Here is a 23,056-nt window from a genome sequence, read left to right on the forward strand (position 1 = left end):
TCCAACTAATGTTTCTAGCAGTTCTTGAGACATTGCTGACACACCTTTTTGACAGGGTGCATTCACATAGCAGGCATAAATTTATTTCAAAATCCCCCTCAATATTTCGATAATATTTCTCTTTATTACCATTAGCCTTACAAGTACAATTAGTAGTACCAGTAAAAGTACTAGTATGCATATTGTACCCTTTGGTTGGTTCAATATTCCTCTTAACATAAAGTGAAAGTTTTAACTTCATATTCTGCGCTGTTCCTGAGATACAGCTATAACAATTTTTTGATAACCTTTATCGACATAGTGTGTTCCGAATTAGTTCAAAACCCCACTTAACACTCCCGAAAATTTTACATTAAACTCATTAACTTCAACAGTAGCAGTAGTAATAATAGTATTCGCAGCAATATTAGTAGTAGCAGAAAATATTGGATGGCAAATACCACCTCTTCCCCCTTCCAACGCTCTTTTTCCCCAAAAAAGGCATCTGAAAAAAAATTCCAATAATCCGTTAGATTCGGGATATTTTAAAGGTCCAACAACTTTGTCTTTTTGACCTATTATATTTTCGAGATCTAGGGAGGAGGCATCGTTTTAAAATTCTTGCTGGCAACCCAGTACTCATACTAGCTAAATAGAGTAAGAAAATAATGGTTTCTAATTTTAAAGGGCTTAAAATTAACAAACGAAAAATTCTATAAAGAAAAAGTGAATCTATTGGTTAAAACGATGCTAGTGAAGATTCACAGAGCGCTGGGATAAACAAAGGGTGCCAACTGAAAAAAATGCAAGGGGCGGGTAACTTTTTTTTTATAAAAATACATTTTTTTCATAATCGAGGGTGGCTTACTAGGAAAAAATATAACACCAAAATAAACACCTTTTCAAAATTTGGGAGGGGCAATTGCACCCTTCTCCACATTGGTGGTCTCTGTGTTAAACAACCAAACATAATAAAAGAATAAACCATATTTATAATAGCCAAAAAATGATATAATACCGGCAATTTCAAAAGACAACAGCATATTGTCTGTTGAAAAGCAGCTATCACTCTTTGACAGCCATATTAAAATTTTCGTGACTTTTTGCTGATTTAACGATTTTTCTTTCTTGAAACAAGCAGTTTTTTAATGGTTGGCAACACTAACATATAGGTGTTATGAATATTTTAAACTTCTGTAACAAGATCTAGTAAGAAATGGAAGATTCAAATAACAAGGTAACTTAGACTAATTTCAAAGCTTGAAGTATTTATTGGTAATAAATTTCTTAATAAATGGCTATATTCTTAAAGAGCATAAAAAAGGCATTGAGTGATATGTTCACTTTATTTGTAGCCTAAGTCAGTAATATGAACAGCAAAATATATACCAAAGTATGGGTAAAATTCTACTTTAGCTACTTTTGGCTATTTTGAAAAGGGGTTAGCTTAGGAAAATGAAAGGTAAAATTCTACTTTAGTTACTTTGGTAAAATTCTACTTTAGCTACTTTTGGCTATCTTGGAAAGGAGTTTGGTTAGAAAAATGAAACTTTCAGGGATTGGTCTACAGGCTAAAGTATGTCCCGGGAAGGTATTTTGAAGTACCTACCTCCACTCCTTCTCCCTCTAGAGGGTCCTGAAATTTTGCTACATGACAGGTCTATACCCATTGAAATTTTGACAAAACAACATTTAATTTTCAGTTATCAGTTTCTTTTTCTCTGGCTTTAGCTCTGAAAATGCAATTTCAGTTATTTGAGCAGAATTTTAAGCCATATAAATAGTTTATTTCAAAAATTTAGGAAATGTATTTGCATATCTTTAAAACCTTATAAATTGGGATTGAGCAAAATTGTGAAGCTGAAAAAAAATTTTGTTGTACTTCATTTAAGCAGAAGATCTATCTTGCAAGGTTTCACTTCTATAACTCACATATTTTTAAAGGTCATCAAAGGTCATGACCCTCTAGAGGGAGAAGGAGTGGAGGTGGGTACTTCAAAATATCTTACTGGGACATACTTTAGCCTGTAGAACCATCCCTGAAAGTTTCATTTTCTTAACCTAACCCCTTTCCAAGATAGTCAAAAGTAGCTAAAGTAGAAATTCAGTACTATGGTGATCAAGCTTTTACTAAAATTATGATCAATGAGTTGCTACAGGCAACAGTAGTATAGTTTAAAAAAGCTTTTGCATGGAATAAGGTGAATTTCATATAGATTGGGCTTTTTTCAGCAGGCTTCATCACTAATGTTGCAAAGCCTATCCCCTTTGACTTCCCCAATCTTGCTTCCCAGCACAGGATGCTCAATCTTATAGTTGAACCAAGCACCATTCTAACAGCCCCGTGTATTGTGCTATTCAGTTACACGAAATTTTTAACAGATTTTGACTCTGTAAGATTAAATTTGTTGTGCTAAACTTTTACTATGCATGATTCATTGAGGTATTATTTGTGAATTTTTATTAAATTGATTTGATTGTAGATTCACTGCTTTATATTAATAAATAGCATTGAAATAAGCAGGCCACATAAGGCAAAAATACAGGATAATTCCAAGTTTTATTACATATAATTCCAAATCTAATGTTATATTGTAACATGAATCATATGACACTTCAAAATTAGACAAATTTACATATAAAATAAACCTACAATACACACTAATCCTGGAATAAAAAAATCAATGTGTTGGCTCTGTATTACACAAACTTGTTACGAAAATTGTAGTCGTCTATGTTTTTCTATATTAAATTCCTTTCTTACTTTATCATGGTCAATCTGTACTTCTCTTTCAATTGCCAACTGTGCAAGTGAAGATAATCTTTCCTGTCCTGTGGTGTTGTGACAGTATGTCTTCAACCATCGAAGGCAAGAAAAAGATCTTTCACACAACACAGAATTCATAGGAACAGTGAAGTACAGTTTAAATAAATCAAATATCAGAGGAAACACACATTTCAAGCGTTTTTCAGCAAAAACAAATGCTCTTTCTAGAATGTTCTTGTTTTTCATATTCTCAACTCCGTAAAAACACTGTAGCTCAGACATACAGTGTTCAAAATCAAACTTATAGTACTCACACACAAAGCTTACAGCATCTTTGTTCATTTTGTTTGCACCTAGCATTACGCTTAAGTTGTTCAAAATATCCAAACTGTTGACTTCTAGCCTACTTTCAATTTCTGTAGTTAAAACATCAATAACTGGATACAACACTGTATTTTTGAAAAACTCTTGCATTGTCTCATATAGAAGTATTGTACCCCCACCTAATTTCACTGGAATTTTACATTTCCAGGGCAATTCAGGACCTCTAAAACCACAATAATTAACTAATTCTGAGCTATGATTGAACAACTTGAGAAAAAACTCTTCTGATCAAAAGGATTGTAATACTTCAACAGTACTTATTTTGACACTTTTTACCACTTCATAAGTCACACTTCTGGACTGTAACGTTTTCGACAATATGTCGCATTGCATTAAAACTCTTCTTAGAAGGAGTAGGTCAAAAACAAAGCTAAAATCTTCCATACTTTTTTTTGAAGCATAGGCTTGTCCTGCAGCATCATGGTTGGTCTCTAAAGTGTTTTCTAAAGCTGCAAGAGTTTCTTCAAAGTTGTCCAGCAGTGCATGCACTGCTTCAATGCAACAAGTACATCTGGTGTTGCTTAGTGACTTTAAAGTTGTGGTTCCCCCATGAAAGGACTTGGAACTCTTCTGAATTCTCTCAAAAACTGCATGGCGTTTGGTTGACTTTTCAATGAAATTATAGATACTTTGAAGGACAAAGAACATATTTCTAATTGAAGTCACTGAATTACAGCAGCTGACAATGCATTGATTCAGTATGTGTGTGCAGCAATGAATATGCATTGTGGTTGGGCTCTCCTGAAGTATTCTGGCTGCCACACCTTTATAAGGCCCTCTCATGTTTGAAGCTCTGTTGTAACACTGACCATGTAAATTTTTAATGTCCAGGTCTAGTGAAAGAAATGTATTTTTTATTAATGTGGCTAATGTTTTTCCATTGGTTTCAGCACGATAGAAACCAACAAACGATTTGTGAACTTCTAAGTTTTCATTAACATATCTCAAGACCACTGCAACTTGCTCATGTTTTGCTATATCTTGAGTTTTGTCCACAATAACAGCAAATATTTTTGCTTCTTTTACTTGTTTAACTATTCGTTGTAATATGTGATCTCCAATAATAGATAATAATTCATTCTGGATAGTTGGTGAAATATATGGAAAATTCTTTTTATGTTCAACAAACAACTGTTGAATCACATCACTGTCCTTAGAGCAAAGTTCCATGAGCTCCGAAAATTCCCTCTGTTTTTTGAAACCATAGTTTTGTCATGAGCTTGTAATGCAATACCTTGTCTACCACAAAATATCAATGATTTGCATATGGATTTTAGACACAATCAATTTTGTTGCACGTCTTTGGAGTATTTAATGTTTACTTTTTCAGCAACAGAACCAGTTTTGTTCGATTCTCTAAGAGAGACAAGTTTAAAAGCATTATCGATGTGTGAGTTACACTTCTGATGGCTTTCAAATACATGGACGGCTTTTTTCCAATTAGAGAACCCATTCACTGTAAAAGCATCATCTGCTTTATATTTTTTACTATAACAGTAAAATGCACAGCAGGTAAAACAATATGCTTTATCATTTCTTGGGCTATACTCTAACCAAGGGAATGTGCTGTACTAATCTATTCTGAATTTTCTCCCATTAGTTGAAGGGAAAATCAAGTCTCTTTGTTGAAAGGGGCCATCACAAACATGAGCCAAAGCTGAGGCTGGACCATTAACTGGATCTTGTTTGTTTATTAATTTGGTCAAAGTAGAGCTGCTTTCACAGTTTAGATTGGATTCACTTTCTGTATTTATGTTGCTATAAGAAGAAGTAGATGGTGAATCATAGTTCTTTTCAATACATTCTTCTTGGTGTTCCAAAGTCCTTTGCTTTTTTACAGTTGGTTCTGAACCAAAAATGAAAGCAAGGAGCTCTGCCCTTTCTTGTTTTTATTAGCCTGTAAAAACCAAATAAATTGATATAAATTATGTTTTCTATTATATTATAAAACACTTCAAAGTTGAGAGCTGGACAGAGCTAGTTTTTAACAGAGCTGATGAAGGAACCGAGAGTTTCGTTATCTTACATTGCTGAGCCTACGAACGCACTTTTCTGAACTCTTAATTTTATTGAATACATAGCAGCCCAGCTGTCCCAATTCCGGGACCCCAAGTGCATGCACTAATCCACCTGATGCAGAGTAGAGGGGGGAGGGGGTACGAAACTGTTAAAAAAGTAAAGATGGCCTCTTTCTTCCCTAGGTTTTCAATAGTACATTTCTCTTTAAGAGGTGGTAAAGAAAAGTTAATATTTAGCAATGACGTTACTTGGTTAATTTCAAAATCCTTATACAATACATAAATAAACAACACACACATATCAGCTAAAATTAAATGCTTACATTCAGCTTTTTCTAAAATTGTCAGCTATGAGTTGCTGGAGACGACAGTAGAGTGCTGTAAACAAGCTTTGGGGTAAGTGATAGTGAATTTTGTATAAGATTGGTCTTTTTTGCCAACTTTATTTTAATATTAAAGTGCATATCTCCCTTCCACTTCCTTCAACTCCTGCGCACATTACTGGATATTAAATCTTACAGTTTAACCAAGCGGTATTGCATCATTCAGTTGCATGTGATTTGAAAATAGCTTCTTAGCAAATCTAAAAGTGCACCCTTTAAATTGATATTGTCAAAACCTTATACAGGAAAATTATAACCCACCTCTTTGAACAAAAACAAATAATAATTTTTTGCATGGACAGCAGCAATATGTCCTCTTTATTTCTTCTTGCTATTGGGCACTGAAACATGGCTAATTCTAATATCTTTTTTTATAAATTAGACTCGATAAAGCTGTCATAAACTACCATGTGGCACTCAAGGGCAGATCCAGGATTTTTTTAGGGGTGGGGTGCAAAAAAGGTTGATCCAATAAACTTGCGTTAAGAGGAAATTTAATTAACGCAAACTTACCTGAATTAGGTAAATTACGCCACTTAAGACTACATTAGGGGGGGGGGGGTACTCTAAAAGTGCAATTTGGGTGACATTTTTGGAATAGAAAAGCCAGGCCAGACACATGGACATCATAGAGAGCTCATTTATGAACAAATCTTCTTATAAATTCAACTTAATAAGGCAATCATAAAGTGCCATATGACACCCACAACGTGTACTCTTGCTAAAAAAAAACCTTCTTTTTTATTTAATATTCATCTTTAATATCTTAAATATTTAATATATTTTTTATTTAATTTCACGGGTTGAAACAATAGTGACGCATGGAAAAATACATGGGAAACGTATAATTTGGGTTATATATTTTTAGACTAGGGGGGGCGGGGGGTGGGTAAACTATAGTGCAGCTGCAGTAAAAATCAGTCAACTCTAATTATTCTACACATATTCTACATTCTATGAAGCAGGTCTAAGAATTGTTTTTTAACATATATCCTTCTCAATCGCCTCAATTCTATACTCAAAAAAACATTAAGGAGGGGGGCAATTTTTTTTCTTCTTTTTTCCATGAAAATACCACATAAAAATTTATTTTTGAAATCAAGGAATGGGGGGAAATCCAGGAGGCAGATAACCCCCCCCCCCCCCGTGATTGGCACCACTGGAACTGGTTTCAATAGCAACAAAATCGTAGCACCATTCAATACTCTGGATTTTAGGTTCTTTGACCTCTGTAGGCTGGAATTCCTTCGGCACTTCCCTATGGGATAGCCTAGATCAAGTACCAAATGATTGCCAAATCTAGCTTAAAACGCAAAATTAACATACGATAGTGTAATTCAGATATTGAAAACAATCAAACTTGTTACTCACCATAATGTATTTTCAGCACTAGACGTCTAGACGCGCCAACAAGAGCGAAATTCTCCCTGATTGATGTTATGCTGAACATGTATAAGAAGTAGATGACCTATTTCCTTGATGATAAGACTTCAAAGGCGGTATTTTTGCATAAATATTAATGAGGAAGCGCAATGGACCATTATTTTTCGCGTTTTTTACATTCAAAACAAGCTGGGATTAATTAAAAAAAATATTGGGTCAAAATAAAGAGCGAATTTGAAGCCTAAAATGAGCACAGTTTAAAAGTTACTTAATGAATGATAGTTTTTCTCCAAATTATTGGGGTGCAACTGCCCTCCCCCTTGCTCCCCCCCCCCCAAACAACGCCACTGCCCCTAATTATACCAATTCAGGGTATATATTTGCACATTAAGGGGGGGTTTAAACCTACCTTTCATTTAAATAAGAAATAAAATTTACCCCGATCCCCCCTAATGTGCAAATATATACCCTGAATTGGTGGTATATATAGGGGTGGGGGTAAAATTCATTTCTGAGAAAAATGATTATTATATTTGGAAAGGGTATAAAAAAAAGGCATTGAGTGGTATGTTTACTTTACTTGTAAGTCAATAATATGAATAATAAAAAATTTACTGTTTCTTGCTTATGTAAAATCATTATTCCATGAACAAGAGTCTCAGAGATATAACCACCACCTCCTGATTTTGTGGATGGCTTGAAAACAGAATTCAGGACTGCTTGTTGAGTCCACTTCTCAACTTTATGTATAGCAGCCACAGAAAGGCTCCACAATAATGTGAGTATCATGACAGCTGAAATAGCTGCCATCAACATTGCATTGGAAACCATTATAAACATGCTAAACCCTCCAAGAAACACCTCTCTTATAATTTATTCTAACTTCAAATCAGCCCTTGCCTTGCTATCACCAGAGTATTTGGAATACCCAGACAATGATACCTCTACCATTCTTGTACTATTGAACCAACTGCTTAAACAAGGTATTACCTTAAATTGCTGCTTGGAGCAAATTTAAGGATTTTCATCCTTGTAATGCTCTGTTATGACTTCTGTAGGTTGTTTACTAAATTTGGGTTGAGGAATTAGCAGCTTCCCTGTTGTGCAGGAACTCTTGCAGTAGCCATTCTTTGTCTAGATTTTTCTTGAATGCACCTGTTGAATCAGCAGCCACTGTATCTTCAGAGAGTTGATTCCACAAGTTTGTTACTTGTTGTCTGAAAAAATGGCTTCTTTCTTGGACTAAGGAGCATTTCTTGAAGCTTTTTTTTGCAATAACCTCTAGTCACAGAACGTTCTGGGAGGGGGGTAAGGGGAATAGGGAGAACATTTTTGGAAATACGGTAATTTTGTGAGTCATTATTGTGTCACCACATTTCGTCTGGTATGCAAGAATAGGAAGCTTTAAGTGACATAAATGTTTTTGTATGGCATTTGTTTGAGGCCTTTTACCATTTTGGTAGCTCTTTGTTGAACTCACTAGAATTTCTTTGTCCTTCTTGAAATAGGGTGACACCAGGGACATTCCAACCTCTAGGTGTGGGCAAACTAGTGCCTTGTAGAGCTTCATAAACACACTTGGGTGTCTGCTAGAGATAGTTCTTTGATCATTCTGAGAGATTGGAGGGCAGATAACAATACAGATTTTGCATGGGTGCTGAACTTTAGTTGACAATCAACAATGACTCCAAGATCTCTTTCTTTAGAGACTACAAAAAGGGGGCTACCTTGGAGATGGTATTGCTGATGTATATTATGACTGCAAAAGTGGATTACATGACATCTGTCAGCATTGAAAGAGAGGAGCCATGTATCAGCCCAAGTCCCAAGAATATCGAGGTCCTTTTGGATAGATTGCAGGTCAGAAATTGTGGCTGCTTTACCAACAAGTTTTGAATCATCAACATCAAGAGTGAGGAGGTTTGAGAGAAGATTGGGTGCATAATTTATGTAGAAGTTGAGGAGACTTGGCCCAAGAATGGTCCCCTGGGGAATGCCACTTAAAACAGTTGTAGACAAGGAGAAATGAGGGACACCTTGAGAGTCCTGAACTCTTACAGCTTGTGTTCTTTCTGAAAGGAAACTCTGTATCCACTGGACAATAACATCATCAGCTTTAGTTTGGTGATGAGGAGTTCATGACGAACCCTTTCAAATGCTTTTGAAAGTTCAAGGAGCACCATGTCAACAGGTAAATCATTATCCAACAATGAAATAGCATGCTCGTATGTGTGTAATAGAATACAAGCAACAGATCTTAAAGATCTGAGGCCATGTTGATTCAACATATCCATAAAATTCCAATACATCCCAAGCTATATGGGCATTAAAGGAAACCATAAGGCAGATGAAATAGCTAAATCCCCCTTCAGTTTGAAATAATATCTAGAAGGCCTATCCCAGTAAGAGATATACAACATTGGCACCTTAAAATTCATCTAGCAAACCAAACCTTTCTACATTTAAGATACCTCCCAGAAAGACTCAAAGATATACCACGGAATACAATCCAATGCTACTGGTCTTAATTGCCAAATTTATTGTTTCCAAAATACAACCACTTTGGCAATAAAGAGCCCTCTTTGTCACCTCTGCCAAACACATGATGAGGCCATCAACCACGTTCTTTTTGGTTGCCTTGTGACAACTCTCAAAAATAAAAAGAAAGGCTAATGTTATCTGTAATCTTCAAGTACCTTAACCTAACCCCCAATATTGACCAACCAACACAAAGCAAACTCTCTTCAATCAATGATGCTAAATTGTTCAAAGCTATCTTCAACTGCCTGAATATAGGTGGTTTCATCAATGATATATAAATTCTATTATTAAACAATAATAGACTAATTTCTACATTTGATTTCCCAGGAAGTCCCTGACATAATTAGACAATAAGAAAAAGGTTAAATAGATTTATCTGAAGCTTATAACTGAAGAGAAGAAGGAAAAAGAAGACTAATTTCAAAGCTTTAAATATTTATTGGTAGTAAACTTCTCAATAAATGGCTATATTCTTAAAGAGCATAAAAAAAGCATTGAGTGGTATGTTTATTTTATTTGTAAGTCAGTAATATGAATAGCAAAATATTTACCAAATTACATTCCAGGAAGGTATTTTGGATGCTCCTTCTCTCTCTAGAGGGCACTGACCTTTAAAAAATGTTGGGTTATAAAAAAGGATAACCTTGAAAAACAGATCTTCTGCTTAAATGTAGTACATTAAAAGTGTTTTCAGCTTCACAACTTTGCTCAATCCCAATTTATGAGGTTTCTAAGATCTGCAAATAAATTTCCGAAATTTGGAAAAATCCTATTGATTTGGCTTGAAATACTCCAATAACAGGATTAGAATTTTCAACACGAAAACCTGAGAAAAAGAAACTGAAAATCAAGGTATAATGTTGTTTTGTCAGTATTCTAATAGGCTAGGTATAGCCCTGTCAAGTAGGCAAATTTCTAAGACTTAGAAATCAGAAGAGGGTTAACATTGTAGCCTGTCAACAATCCAAGAGTATATTTTTGGCCCTGGATTCATTCCTGACAGTTTCATTTTCCTAACCTAATCCTTTTCCAAGATAGCAAAAATTAGCTTGTCTAGAATTTTACCCACTATTTAATGCTCTTTAAATGATGTTTGCTGCCCTGTCAAATACATTTAGCCTAATTAAAGAGGCCCAGTACTCTTAGTTCCCTCTAAAATTAAAATTGAATATATTAAGTAGCCTATTTTTTTGCAGTTAATAACAGTAAGGTAGACTAGAGCAGGGTATTTAGAATGGTTTTTAAATTTCTTGTCAATACAATATTAATATGTAAAAATGAATAGCCTAGGCTATATTAATTTCATTGTTCACAAACCCAAGGAATTATGCATCACAATATAGGTCTAGCTTGAAGGTTTGGTTATAGTTAAAACCTGGGTACCATGTGAAGGAAACCCTAAAATATTCATGAATAATATTCCAGTGTCGTGGGTCTTCTGAAGGAACCTATAGTAGCAAAATAATGAACCATCAGTAAATACTATTCCCAATATATTTGCCGACTTCTTGCATCACACAACTAGAGGACATTCAAAGAAACTTTCAAAGTATGATTATACTATCAGAGAAAGAAGGTATTTCTTCAGATGGAGTTGCAAATCCATAGAATTATTTTTTAGAAAACACAGTATCTACTGAATCAACTCACACACTTAAGTATAAAATTTACAGGCAGTGGTTACAGATGCCAGCTATATACAGTGACAAATATTCTGCCAAGGATAGGCTAGGTATAAAAGGTTGGAGCTATTCTGGTGCTGTGAGACAGTTTGGGGTCTCTGCTCCATCAAAAGTTCCTTTCTCCATCTCTATCCCCAACATGGGAGTCCTGCTTGCAAGGCCTTGTATTGACATCAGGGTAGACCTTTCACAAGTTTTCCTAACCAAAAGTGTGACTGCTAACAGCGTTGCAGGGTGGCCTTTAGGAGTACCTTTTAGGAAATTATAGCCTAGTAAACAGCACAGCATTTATTCTAGATTCTGATGAACAGATAATTCTTCTAGGTTTGGTCTGTTTTGGTGGGCTTTTTTTAGACTGAAAAACCTCTTCCTAGCTAATCTATCTATTATGGTTGACACCCTGTAGTAGCATAGTATTTGTAGGCACAAATATATAATGAGTTGGAGGTAATAGGTTTGCAATTGGCTGTGCAGGATTTAGACTCTTGTTGATAGAAGGGCATCACCAGGTGTGGAAAACCATGTTGTGACCAAGATCCCCATGATGGCACAAAGCCTCCATTTAACTAGAGCTCCCAGGGATCTCTTACTCTCTGCTTCTATGCTGGCTTAGGAGCTTTATGTAGACATGAGAAAATGTGTTAGTCCCCATCCTGCACTTGTTCTTGGACCATTGCTTTTCCTGAGGCCATTATAATTTCAATGATTTAAAGTATGTGAAAATTGCAACTTAGAATTTTACAATGTTAAAGGACAACTGTTGTATTGATGTATAACTGACAAATTCAAGCACTTTAAACTAGGCTTGTTAGGAGTTTCAGAAAGTTCATATCCAAGGGAGTAGAAAACATGAGATTTGGTGATAGCCTATCAAATTTGTTTTCTCAGGTCAGAAGGATAAGGTGCATAGGCAGGAAATGGGGCTCATGATGAATAAGAAAGCTGCTAAGTCTTGTTCAAGTTAGGAAGGTATTAATAATACAATGCTAGTTGCTCATTTTATCACAAAAAAATGCAAGGTATCAGTCATTGTAATGTATAACCCCCTGTAGAATCAACTGATAGAGATAGTAGTGACTCAGATGAATTTTACTTACTGCTACAGGAAAAAATAGACAGTATCCAGGGTAGAAACATGGTATTTTTAATTGGGAGATTTTAATGTCAAGGGTTGGTAGGAATTGGGATAGAGGGTATCCTAGCCTAGGTAAATTTGGTGTAGAAAAAGAAAACAGTTATTGTTAGACTTCCGTAATTTTGTAGGCACAACAATCTAGTTGTAAGTAATACAGTATTCAGTCATAAAATGACCCATAAGTTAGCATGGTATTCACATGATGGTGACAGCAGGATGAGAATTTAGGAGAAACTTTCTAGGAACAGTTGAATGCTAATTTGGAGAGTTTAAAATTTGACAATGTAGAAGATGGAAGGAATAATTTTAAGAGAATAGTTTGCGAAATCGCTTATGGTGTCTTTGGGAAGAAAGTTAGAAAAACAGCTAGGAACATTAGGAAAAATGTTTTTTGTTTAATAAAGAGTAGGAGGGGCCAGTACAAGAATTATTGGAGCAATAGATCATATGAAAATGAGAGGAATTCAAAGACAATTAGAAAGCATTAAAATATGAATTAAGGAGGTATGAAGTGGAGGCCATGGATAAAATATCTGAAGATCTAGAAGATGCAGTCAGATAGCATACTAGTAAAATATTGTACTGACATGCTGATCAATTGAGAGGAAATGGTCAATCTGGACTTGTCCCAGTTAAAGATACTAACAGGGCATGAATTATTGGTAAAGAAAGGGTTAAAGAGAGATGGGCAGAACATTTTGAGAATGTGATAAACCATCATAGAGTTACAAGAAAAGAATAAAAAAGTTTATGACAATTTAGATATGAAGGAAGAATTAGTGACAGTCTAAAAGGATTAAAAAATAATAAGGCCTCGTGTGCTTATAGTGTTGCAAAGAGTTTCTTAAATATGGGCATTAGAACGTTAGAGATAAGTTACCAAAGATTATAAATGTGACTTTAAAAAAAGGAAAGTACCTAGCAATTTTAGGAAAATTCTAATTAAACCCCTCTATTATAAAGGTGATTAGAATGAGTGTGTTAATAATAGAGGCATAAGTCTAGTTTCGGTAGGAAGCAAATTACTTAGTATGAAAATAATTTTTAGACTTACAAGTGTTGTGGATAAAGTTTTAAGAGAAAAAAAAGTGTGGTGTTAGGAAGGGTAGTGGATGCATTGACCAAATTTTTACTCTTAGATTAATAATTAAGATGTGCCTGAGTCATCAAACAGCATTAGTCCTCTGCTTTATAGATTATGAACAAGTATTTGATTCAACTGATTGAAGAGCTTTAATGATGGTCCTATCCTTGTATTGTATACCAGATAAGTCCATTAAAGTGGCTAGTGCTGTGTATAGAAATAACATGGGTGCAGATATGGTACAATTTTTTTTTTTTTTAATTCATTTTTAAAAAAGGGGATGTACCTAGCAATTTTAGGGATGCAGTGAAGATGTTAAAAGTAGAATAGCAAAGGCCCATGGTGTTTTCCATAGTAGAAAAAGCTTTAGAAAAATAGGAAGGTAAGTCTGCAAACCAAGATCAAACTATTGGAAGAAACAGTGGGCAAGTATGATTCTGAAGCATAGGCGCTCCAGAAAAAGGAGGAGGATTTGCTGGATGTTTTCCTAAGAAATTGCATGTGGATTGTTTTGGCCTCCCAACTGACTGACCATGTCTCAAACAGAAAGCTGTACAAAAATGAAGTTCAATGCCACTTTCTATTCTATTATGATAGAAAGGTTGAGATTGCTAGGACTGAAGCTGTGGAATTGATTAGTGTTTGTAGTTAGATTTGTTTTGCTTTTCCAGTTTGCTTACTGTCAGTTTTTTGTTGTTTTATATGTTCACTCTATTTCAGTTTTTCTCCACTTCTATTTTTTAAAGTGGGTTATAAATAATTATCATTATTGTAGTCATGTACAATTATAACTAAAAGTAAGGGATTCAGTTTTGGCTTAATAAGCTCAGGAGCCTAGACATGAAAACTAACCTTTTCTGTTTTCTCTTTCTAGTTTACATGATAAAATTTGAGATTAAAAATTAAAGTCATCTGAGAGCAATAAAACATTTACAAAATTATAAAAATTCAAATATATAAAAATGGGTGTAATATTTTAAAACAAGACAGTAGACAAAACAACAAAAGCAAAGTATAATTAATAAAAAATTCCGAGTGTTTTGGCTTCAGCTCCAGAAGCCTTTATCAACAGAAAAAAGAATTAACAAACTACACTAAAATAAACAAAACATATAAAGAAAAGGAAGAAAACAAAAACGATAAACAAAGCTCCCATCTTATTAACAGGGAATATAAAACATTTGGTGTTTGGTTTGACCATGCAATATCTTTGTAACATCCAATATGATAATATTCACCATGCCATAGCAATGAAACAAACAAAAGTATGACAACTGTATTAGTTGTCAATATAGCAACATAGCAACACTGTGGTGTTGCAAAGAACTATATAAGAACATAGCAAAGAACTATGGTGTTGCAATATAGCAATATCAACTGTATTATTGCTGCTGCTTTATTGCATTGTGTAATACCAGAGAGACAACCTAATTTTTCATACTTTTTTCATATTGTTGCTATTGCATGGTGAATATTATCATATTGGACATTATTAAGATGGGAGTTTTGTATATTGTTTTTTGCTTTGCGTGTTTAGTTTAGTTTGTTTGTTTGTTGTTGTTTTTTTTTCGTGGATAAAAGCTTTCGGACGTTAAGCCAAAACATTCGAATTTTTTATTATTTATAGTTTGCTTTTTTGTTTTTTGTCCACTGTCTTGTTTTAAATACACCTGTTTTTCCGTATTTTCACTTTGTATGATTTTGTAAATAGAAAGGCAGTGTGGTCTAAGAAAAAAAAATTAAACATTCGGCAAGCCAACATTTTTTGTGACCCTGAAACCAAAACAGATTATCCAAATTTTTCAGAAGCTTAAACAAACCTGTTAGGACTTTTTTTTTTTTTTTTTTTTTTTTAATCGTTTCATCTTATTGTCAGTCATCAAATTTTGGATCACCAAGAATCATTTGCAGAATTTTAAATCCCTTGCTGCAAAAACACAAGGGTTGTATTTTGACTACTGGTCTTGTAAGTTTTGGAAAGTGGGTTATAAATAATTGTCATTATTGTAGTCATGTACAATTGTAACTAAAAGTTAGGGATTTCAGTTTTGGCTCCATAAGCTCAGGAGCCTGGACTTGAAAACTAACCCTTTCTGGTTTACAAGATAAAAGTTTGAAATTAAAATATAGAAAAATGGGTGTAATATTTAAAAGAAAAGACAGTGGACAAAAACAACAAAAGCAAACTATAATTAATAAAAAAATTCCAAATGTTTTGGTTTCAGCTCCGGAAGCCTTTATAAACAGAAAAATAGAATTAACAAACTAAACTAAATTAAACAAGACATATAAGAAAAGAAAGACAACAAAAACGATAAACAAAGCTCCCATCTTAATAACAGTTAATATAAAACAGTTTTTGTTTGGTTTGACAATGAAATGTCTTAGTAAGATCCAATATGATAATATTCACCATGCATTAGCAATGAAACAAACAAAAGTATGACAAAGTGGGTTGTATCTCTGGTATATCACTATGCAATACAGCAAGAGCAATGATGCAGTTGGTGTATGGTTTGATTGTCAAACCAAATACCAACTGTATTATTGCTGCTGCTTTATTGCATTATGCTATACCAGAGAGGCAACCTAGTTTTTCATACTTTTGTTCATATTGTTGTTATTGCATGGCGAATATTATCATATTGGACATTATTAAGATGGGAGTTTAGTATATCGTTTTTTTCTTTGCATTTTTAGTTTAGTTTGTTTGTTTGTTTTGTTTTTTTTGTTTTTTTTTTTGTTTTTTTTTGCTGATAAAAGTTTTGGACGTGAAGCCAAAACATTCGAATTTTTCATTAATTATAGTTTGCTTTTTTGTTTTTCGTCCACTGTCTTGTTTTAAAATACACCTGTTTTTCCATATTTTCATTTTTTATAATTTTGTAAATAGAAAGGCAGTGTGGTCTAAGAAAAAAAAAACATTTGGCAAGCCAAAATTTTTGTTTTTTACCCTGAAACTAAAACAGATTATGCAATTTTTTCAAAATTTTAAACAAACCTGTTAGGACATTCTATTATTATTATTTTTTTTTTTTTTCGTGTCATCTTATTGTCAGTCATCAAATTTTGGATCACCAAGAATCATTCGCAGAATTTTAAACCCCTTGCTACAAAAGCATAAAATATGACTAGTGGTCTTGTAAGTTTTGGAAAGGAATTGTTAGAATGGAAATAATGAGATCTAGTACCTTTTTAAGAGCCAAAAGTAATTAGTGGCAGTTATGCCCCCTCATATAAAATGTGCTCACCCCTGGGGCTCACCACATCTAAACAAGGTATTGTATTTTGTAGCCATTTTAGTCTAAAACCCAAAAGAAGCAAAAAATATATTCCCAAAGTCAGTGCAACCCCCAAGCAAGAGCCTAAAGTTATGAAGAATTGCTAATTTATATAAAAGTATCCATTAGTTTTTATAAAAATGTTGACTTATTTTTCATTGTTGAATTCTAGACCTTAGAGATGTTTTTGTCAAGATTTTAAAAAAAATTTCAGAATGTATTTTGAGGAAACAAGCCAGTTTCTGAGCACTGGGTAGTATAACCGCTCATAGGGGGTAACATACACCACAGAATACTTGCTTTCAAAACTGTTGGGTGGGTTGGGGCTTGGATAGACTGCATAACATTCAACATAGAATACTCGTTTTGAAACAAGAACCAATTGGTAGCCTATATAGTATGTAGATCACAACTTATTTTATCATTGTATTCTAAAGGTTGTGGCTTTGAGGAAAAAATCAGCTTGAACTAACCAAGTTGGGAATTGTTGTCCTTTTAGGGTCTTCACAGGGTTTTAATAGTGTCAGAGTAGAGGGATCCAGGGTGCTTATTAGTGTAGGACCCCTTATACCTAAGCCTTTCTTGTATTTAAAGAATTGAAGCATTACTTTTGCGTGCTGCCAGTCTTAGTTAAACGAAGTAAATTTAAAGTTTGTTATCCAATGTTATGTTGTTGGTTTTTTTTACACATTTCTGCACACAGAAGGTGACTGTCTTTTGAAGATTGGCTTAAAACTCGGAAAAATAGTATATTTGTAGCCTAAAATGTATACTTTATGGTTCAGCAGATTCTCAATAACAAATTTCCAAGAGTAATTTGTCTACAAAGGGTAATTTTGTTTCTACCGTGAGTGATTTGGTATTTAAGAAAGGTATCTGATACCTTAAGTCACACAAATAGTGAGGTCGGTGCTCCAAAAGAAATATCTAATATTTCAGATGTTGTGGAAGCATGGTTTAATAAACAGATGGCCTGAAGATTATCATCATGGGTTTGATCTGGTCTGGGTGTATTCAGAGTGAAGGTTTATAGGCGCCAAAGAACCCTTTCAAGTATCTTCTAGCCTCCAAGGAATATTTGTGGATTGGCTTTGCCCCCCTCCCTCCTGAAGCGTCTATGAGAAACAGAAAACAAAGAAACATGTTACACTGCACCATATAGCTGTTTGTTTAAAGACGTTGATGAATGGACTTTAGCCTTTAATTATTTTAATCTTTCTTTTGGTTTAGCCTAGATAAAACCGTCGAGGTACAAGAAAAGCCAACTCTCCATCATCCCGTCTTTTTCATTTAATTTAGTTTCATTAAAATTAGCCCAATGTCATGTACTCACTATTAGCTCAGAAAACTTTACATGTTATAGCCAGACTGAAGGACAAAATCATAACCGTTTTATATTCTTTTAGAAAGCGCTTGAAGATAATGGAGAGTCACAGAATAAAAAACCTAAAATTGAACAGCCTTTGCCAATCAGGCAGTATTTGGATCAGACAGTTACCCCTGTTCTCCAGCAAGGTTTATTGTTGCTAGTCAAAGAAAGGTAAGTTAATTTTGAGCTTTGAAATTAGGAATCAATAGTTATATATAGGACCAGAAGACTGTTGTCAATTTGGTTGCTTTGCTCACAGAACTAAATTTATTATAGTGAAGTGTGATGCCAAAATTTAAATCGACCATACATTCTCTGTGCTTTTGAAATCTAATCGATAGTTCGTCTATTTTCACAACAGTATTAGAAACACGGTATTTCTCAGTGATGTAAGTATTCTCAATCCATAAGGGAAGCCAAAGAAAGAAATTTACAATGTTTGAAGAACTGCCTACAGATTATAAGGCGTTGTTCTATCAGATACCCCTAGGCCTAAAACATGGCACTTGGATAAATTATTTATTTGCACGAAAGGGGAAGGGTCTTACGGATTTTAACAAAATTTATATGCAATCCAAATTATAACCAGCGTAATTCTCTCAAGTTTCTGATGCAATTCAGTGATGAACTCCGCGCATCCTCTGTCATGATAAATTAAAATTGATATTCCAGTAAGGGTCCTCTCGAACAAAGAACTATAAAAAGAAGAATTGCTATTTTAAGCATGGGGTTACAAAAAAGAGACTTCTTTCTTCAGTTTATTTTTCACACTTTCTTGTTTAAAGGCTAAATGTCCATTAAATGTCATGCTTCACTCAGTAGGTCAGTAATCTAAAAGAACACATTAGTTTATCCATAAACAATAATAGGCTCTTTAACGTCGGAAAGGAGAGGCTTCAGCTAAGTAAGTATGCAGGGTTTTTTTTTGTATTAGTTGATGGAGGCAAATGTGCACACAGCATAAATTCATATATAGATATATATTATATATATATATATATATATATATATATATATATATATATATATATATATATATATATATATATATATATATATATATATATATATATATATATATATATATATAGGCGGCCATGTCGGCCTAAAAATAAATAATGAGAAAACAAAATGCATGGCTACCACAGATTCACCCCTGGGCATCCCTTGCAGAGACCAAAACATAGAGCAAGTTTTCCATTTCAAATACTTGGGAAGCATAATAGAAAGTACCTGATTGACCACAAAAGAAGTGCTCACAAGAATCAGCCAAGCCAATGGGGCCTTCAATAGATTACGGAAAGTGTGGTGGTCCCAAAGCTTCTCTATACGGCTAAAGTTATGACTGTTCAATAGCAATGCTATGCCAGTGCTGCTTTACGCTGCCGAAACCTGGCACCTGAACCAGGAACAAGAGCTAAGAATACTTGCTTTCGAAAACATATGTCTCGGACGAATTCTCAACATCCGTTGGCAGCAGAGAATAACAAACCAATCTATCCGTGACAAGACTGGCCAGCCTCTTGTGACACATATTATAAGAGTCCGCCGATGAAGATACCTTGGCCATGTACTACGTATGGACAATCTCCGACTACCAAATGCAGAGCTCCATTGGCAGCCATCGGGTCCACGCCGCAGGGGCAGACCCAGAAACACCCTGCGTCGAACGTACCAGACAGATCTCCGTAACCTGCACACATCAATCCAACCTCAGTGGGAGGACATACTTGCAACAGCAAACCGGTATGTTTAAATATTTTTCTAATTTGGTTCCCAAGTGTTTTTCAAATTTTTTAATTTATTTATTTCTGGTGAGAATGTACACAATTATCCTACTCGTCATGCTAGAGATATACGGACACCTCAAGTTACTAGTACTAGATCGCTATTTTCAATACGTCATGTGGGGCCAGTTGTCTGGAATAATTTGCGTTTTTCCCGTTTTTCCTATATATATATTTTTTTTTTTTTTTTTTTTTTTTTTTTTTTTTTTTTTTATTATTATTATTTATGGGGTGGCGGCGGGAAGTTTTGGAGTATGTGAAGTATTGATTTTTGGTTATTGTGACCAGGAGCCGAGTGAGTGTAAGATTTTCATTTTTTTTTCTTTTTTTTCTTTTTCTTTCTTTCTTTTTTTTCTCCTTTTTTTCTCTTCTTTCTCTTTAGTATGTTATTAAGTGTTAATTTTAAGAGGGTAAATACTTCCGAACAAGCGTTAGCTTATGGAAGGTCATTTGTTTTTTTTGTGTTGTGTTGTTTTTTAGAATAAACCTTATCTTATATATATATATATATATATATATATATATATATATATATATATATATATTATATATATATATATATATATATATATATATATATATATATATATATATATATATATATATATATATATATATATACATGAATTTACTCTCACTCACTCGGACTATCTGTTTTTGTTTTTTTGTACAATTAGCGTATGACTTCATGTCCACAGCTACTTGATTTTAATATATTTATGTATGTATATATATATATATGTAAAACATAAAAGAATTGTAAAAACTTCTAGATTTCTTGGGAACCTGGCCTACTAGACGTCCCAGTGTACATCTAGTCTCTTCATAAACACTATTCCTTTTACTAAAAACTCAATGCAGCACCAATCCGCCCAAGGCCAATACAGCTGCACAAGCTCCTGTGCTCCTTCTCCATTCTTCATCTGTTCAAAAGACCCACTCTTTATGCTCTTCCATTAAGTTTCAGTTTCTGTTAAACCTTTCTTAAGACCTCTTCCCATCCCATTTGGAGATGACCTGCTTTATGTTTGGCTCCTGATGGATGACCGAATTTACTATAAAAAAAATTGTCTAGGACACTCAAGTCGTCTGCATAATTTAAGACAAGAAGAGTTTTACCTTCCCATTTTATTCCATGCTTTCCAATAGTCTTTACCGTGTTCCTTAGGAAAAATTCGATCAAAACAAATCCTATTAACCAGGATAGGAACCAACCGTGCTTAATTCCTAATTCAACTCCAAACCAGTTCTTAACCTCACTTCCTACTTTAACCCCAGCAATATTTCTCTTGCATATAGCACTAATCCCTTCAATTTACTTGTCTGGTATACCATACTAGGATGGGCCCTCCACAAAAGCTCTTCTATCGGCTGAATTAAATACCTGTTCATAATCGATAAAACTGAGTACTACAGAGGTCTGATGATTAAGACACTTCTCAATTATAAATCTAAGAGTCGAAATTTGGTCTTCACATCCTTCCCCCTTCCTAAAACCACGCTCTTCTTTTCTTGGAATTTAATTCACTGTAGCTCTCAGTATCAGTCTTCTAATTATCATCTTGCAAAGTAATTTGCTTCCTACAGAAACCAAGGTAATGCCTCTAGAACTACCACACTCAATCTTATCACCTTTCTAATATAGGGGTTAAATGAAGTTTTCTGTATTCAGTAGGTACTTCTCCTTTTCAAAAATCATATAATCTTATAAAATTCTTTTGGCGCTCTGACAGAATATAGAAGTTCGTTACATAAGTTAATTTGTAAGTTACGTATATTTATTACTAATAAAAGCAAAAATAACATGTTCGTAAATAAAATTTAATAACTTTCGAGAAAGCCTTTTAACCAAATAAAAGTTAAATTAATATGCAATATTTTTTAATTATTCATGTACGGTGAGCCAAAATCAAAACCAGCATTAATTCAAAAATTAAATAAAAAAACAATTATTTTAACTGAGAGTAAGGAGCAACATTAAAACTTAAAACGAACAGAAATTATTCCGTATATGGAAGGGGCTGTCCCCTCCTCAGCGCCTCGCTCTTTACGCTAGAGTTTGAATTTATCTCACAACTTTATTTTTTTAAACAATAAAAACTTTAGCGTAAAGAGCGAGGCGCTGAGGAGGGGACAGCCCCTTCCATATACGGAATAATTTCTGTTCGTTTAAGTTTTAATGTTGCTCCTTACTTTCAGTTATAAAAACTTGTTGTTTTTTTTTATTTAATCTTGGAAAGGAATAATTTCACACTAACTACTTCCTCTTCGTACCTTGACATGCCACAACTAATACGTTATTATTAACTCAAGCTTAAAGCGACCAGAAATTAATATCAAAGAATAAATGAAACCCAAAACAAATAGAAATTAAAATATATAATCATATCAAATGTAAGGATAAAAAATGCTGATATAGATGAACAAATACAACCCAAGACGAGTAAAAATTTGAGTTGAATACTCCAGTTAAACTGAAAAAGAACAAAAATTACTACAAAACAGAGTTTTGGCTTCTTCTGTATTTGTTATCTTTATGTTTGATATGATTATTTATCGTAATATCAGTTCGTTTTGGGTTTCATTTATTCTTTGTAGTAATATCTGGTCGTTTTAACTTCGTTTTATGCTTGTTGATGTAACGGGCCGATCCGCTATGAAGAACTCTACGCCTTTGCTGGATCTAAAATGTGTGAGCTGCATTCCGACAGAAAAACGGCCAAACGTAACGTTATCCTTTTACATTCGTAATGGAATTAATTTTCCGCTCAGCTGATTTAAACACTGTGAAAATGACATTTTCCTAATGTATCGTCAATAGCTCTTTTGAATAATTTCTGTTTTATTTTCTTTCTAGGCCAGCAGATCCCTTTGAGTTTCTTGGTCAGTATCTATTGAAAAACAAAACCACTGTGGAAAGTAGTGACAATAAGGAATCTTGACAACTCCCTGTTCATATTTTTTCTATGTAAAACTCCAGGTGCGAAGGAAATTTGAATGAACTTAAATTATATTTTCCTTGTATTTTCTTAAGTATTAAACATGATATGTAGGTTGTATTCCATTGTAGAAGTATTTCGTGCCATCGTGTAATTGTTTTGCAAAAGTTGCAGATTTTTTCAATTTTTGTAGAAGGGTTGGTGTTTTTTTTTTTTTTTTTTTTTTGTTATTTCTTTTTACTTTTTATTTCTTTTTATTTCTTTTATTCTCACCCTCTCTCTTTTAGTTTTGGTGGGAGATGGAGAGGAATATCATTACCTGAA

At 33.9% G+C, this 23,056-nt stretch overlaps 1 protein-coding gene across 1 annotated transcript; it reads left to right on the forward strand.

Annotated features, from left to right (window-relative positions):
- Window positions 1-1,080: 1,080 nt before the first annotated feature.
- LOC148950258 (protein dpy-30 homolog) lies at window positions 1,081-22,852 on the forward strand. Its single transcript, XM_089092266.1, has 3 exons — window positions 1,081-1,216; window positions 18,044-18,177; window positions 22,651-22,852. Exons 1-3 carry the CDS (start codon window positions 1,196-1,198, stop codon window positions 22,733-22,735), a joined length of 240 nt encoding a protein of 79 aa, XP_088948392.1. The 5' UTR covers window positions 1,081-1,195; the 3' UTR covers window positions 22,736-22,852.
- The last annotated feature ends 204 nt before the right edge of the window (window positions 22,853-23,056 follow it).

This window comes from Artemia sp. Qi Xiang Cuo, chromosome 7, assembly GCF_049724085.1.
Source record: "Artemia sp. Qi Xiang Cuo chromosome 7, ASM4972408v1, whole genome shotgun sequence".
In the NCBI taxonomy this organism is placed as follows: domain Eukaryota; kingdom Metazoa; phylum Arthropoda; class Branchiopoda; order Anostraca; family Artemiidae; genus Artemia; species Artemia sp. Qi Xiang Cuo.

Excerpts from the sequence above, each read along its gene's own strand:
- LOC148950258 (XM_089092266.1), top strand. The coding sequence starts at position 1,196 with ATGGAAGATTCAAATAACAAG. Across the intron at positions 1,217-18,043 it reads TGGAAGATTCAAATAACAAG|AAAGCGCTTGAAGATAATGG; the intron begins GTAACTTAGACT and ends ATATTCTTTTAG. Across the intron at positions 18,178-22,650 it reads TTGTTGCTAGTCAAAGAAAG|GCCAGCAGATCCCTTTGAGT; the intron begins GTAAGTTAATTT and ends TTTTCTTTCTAG.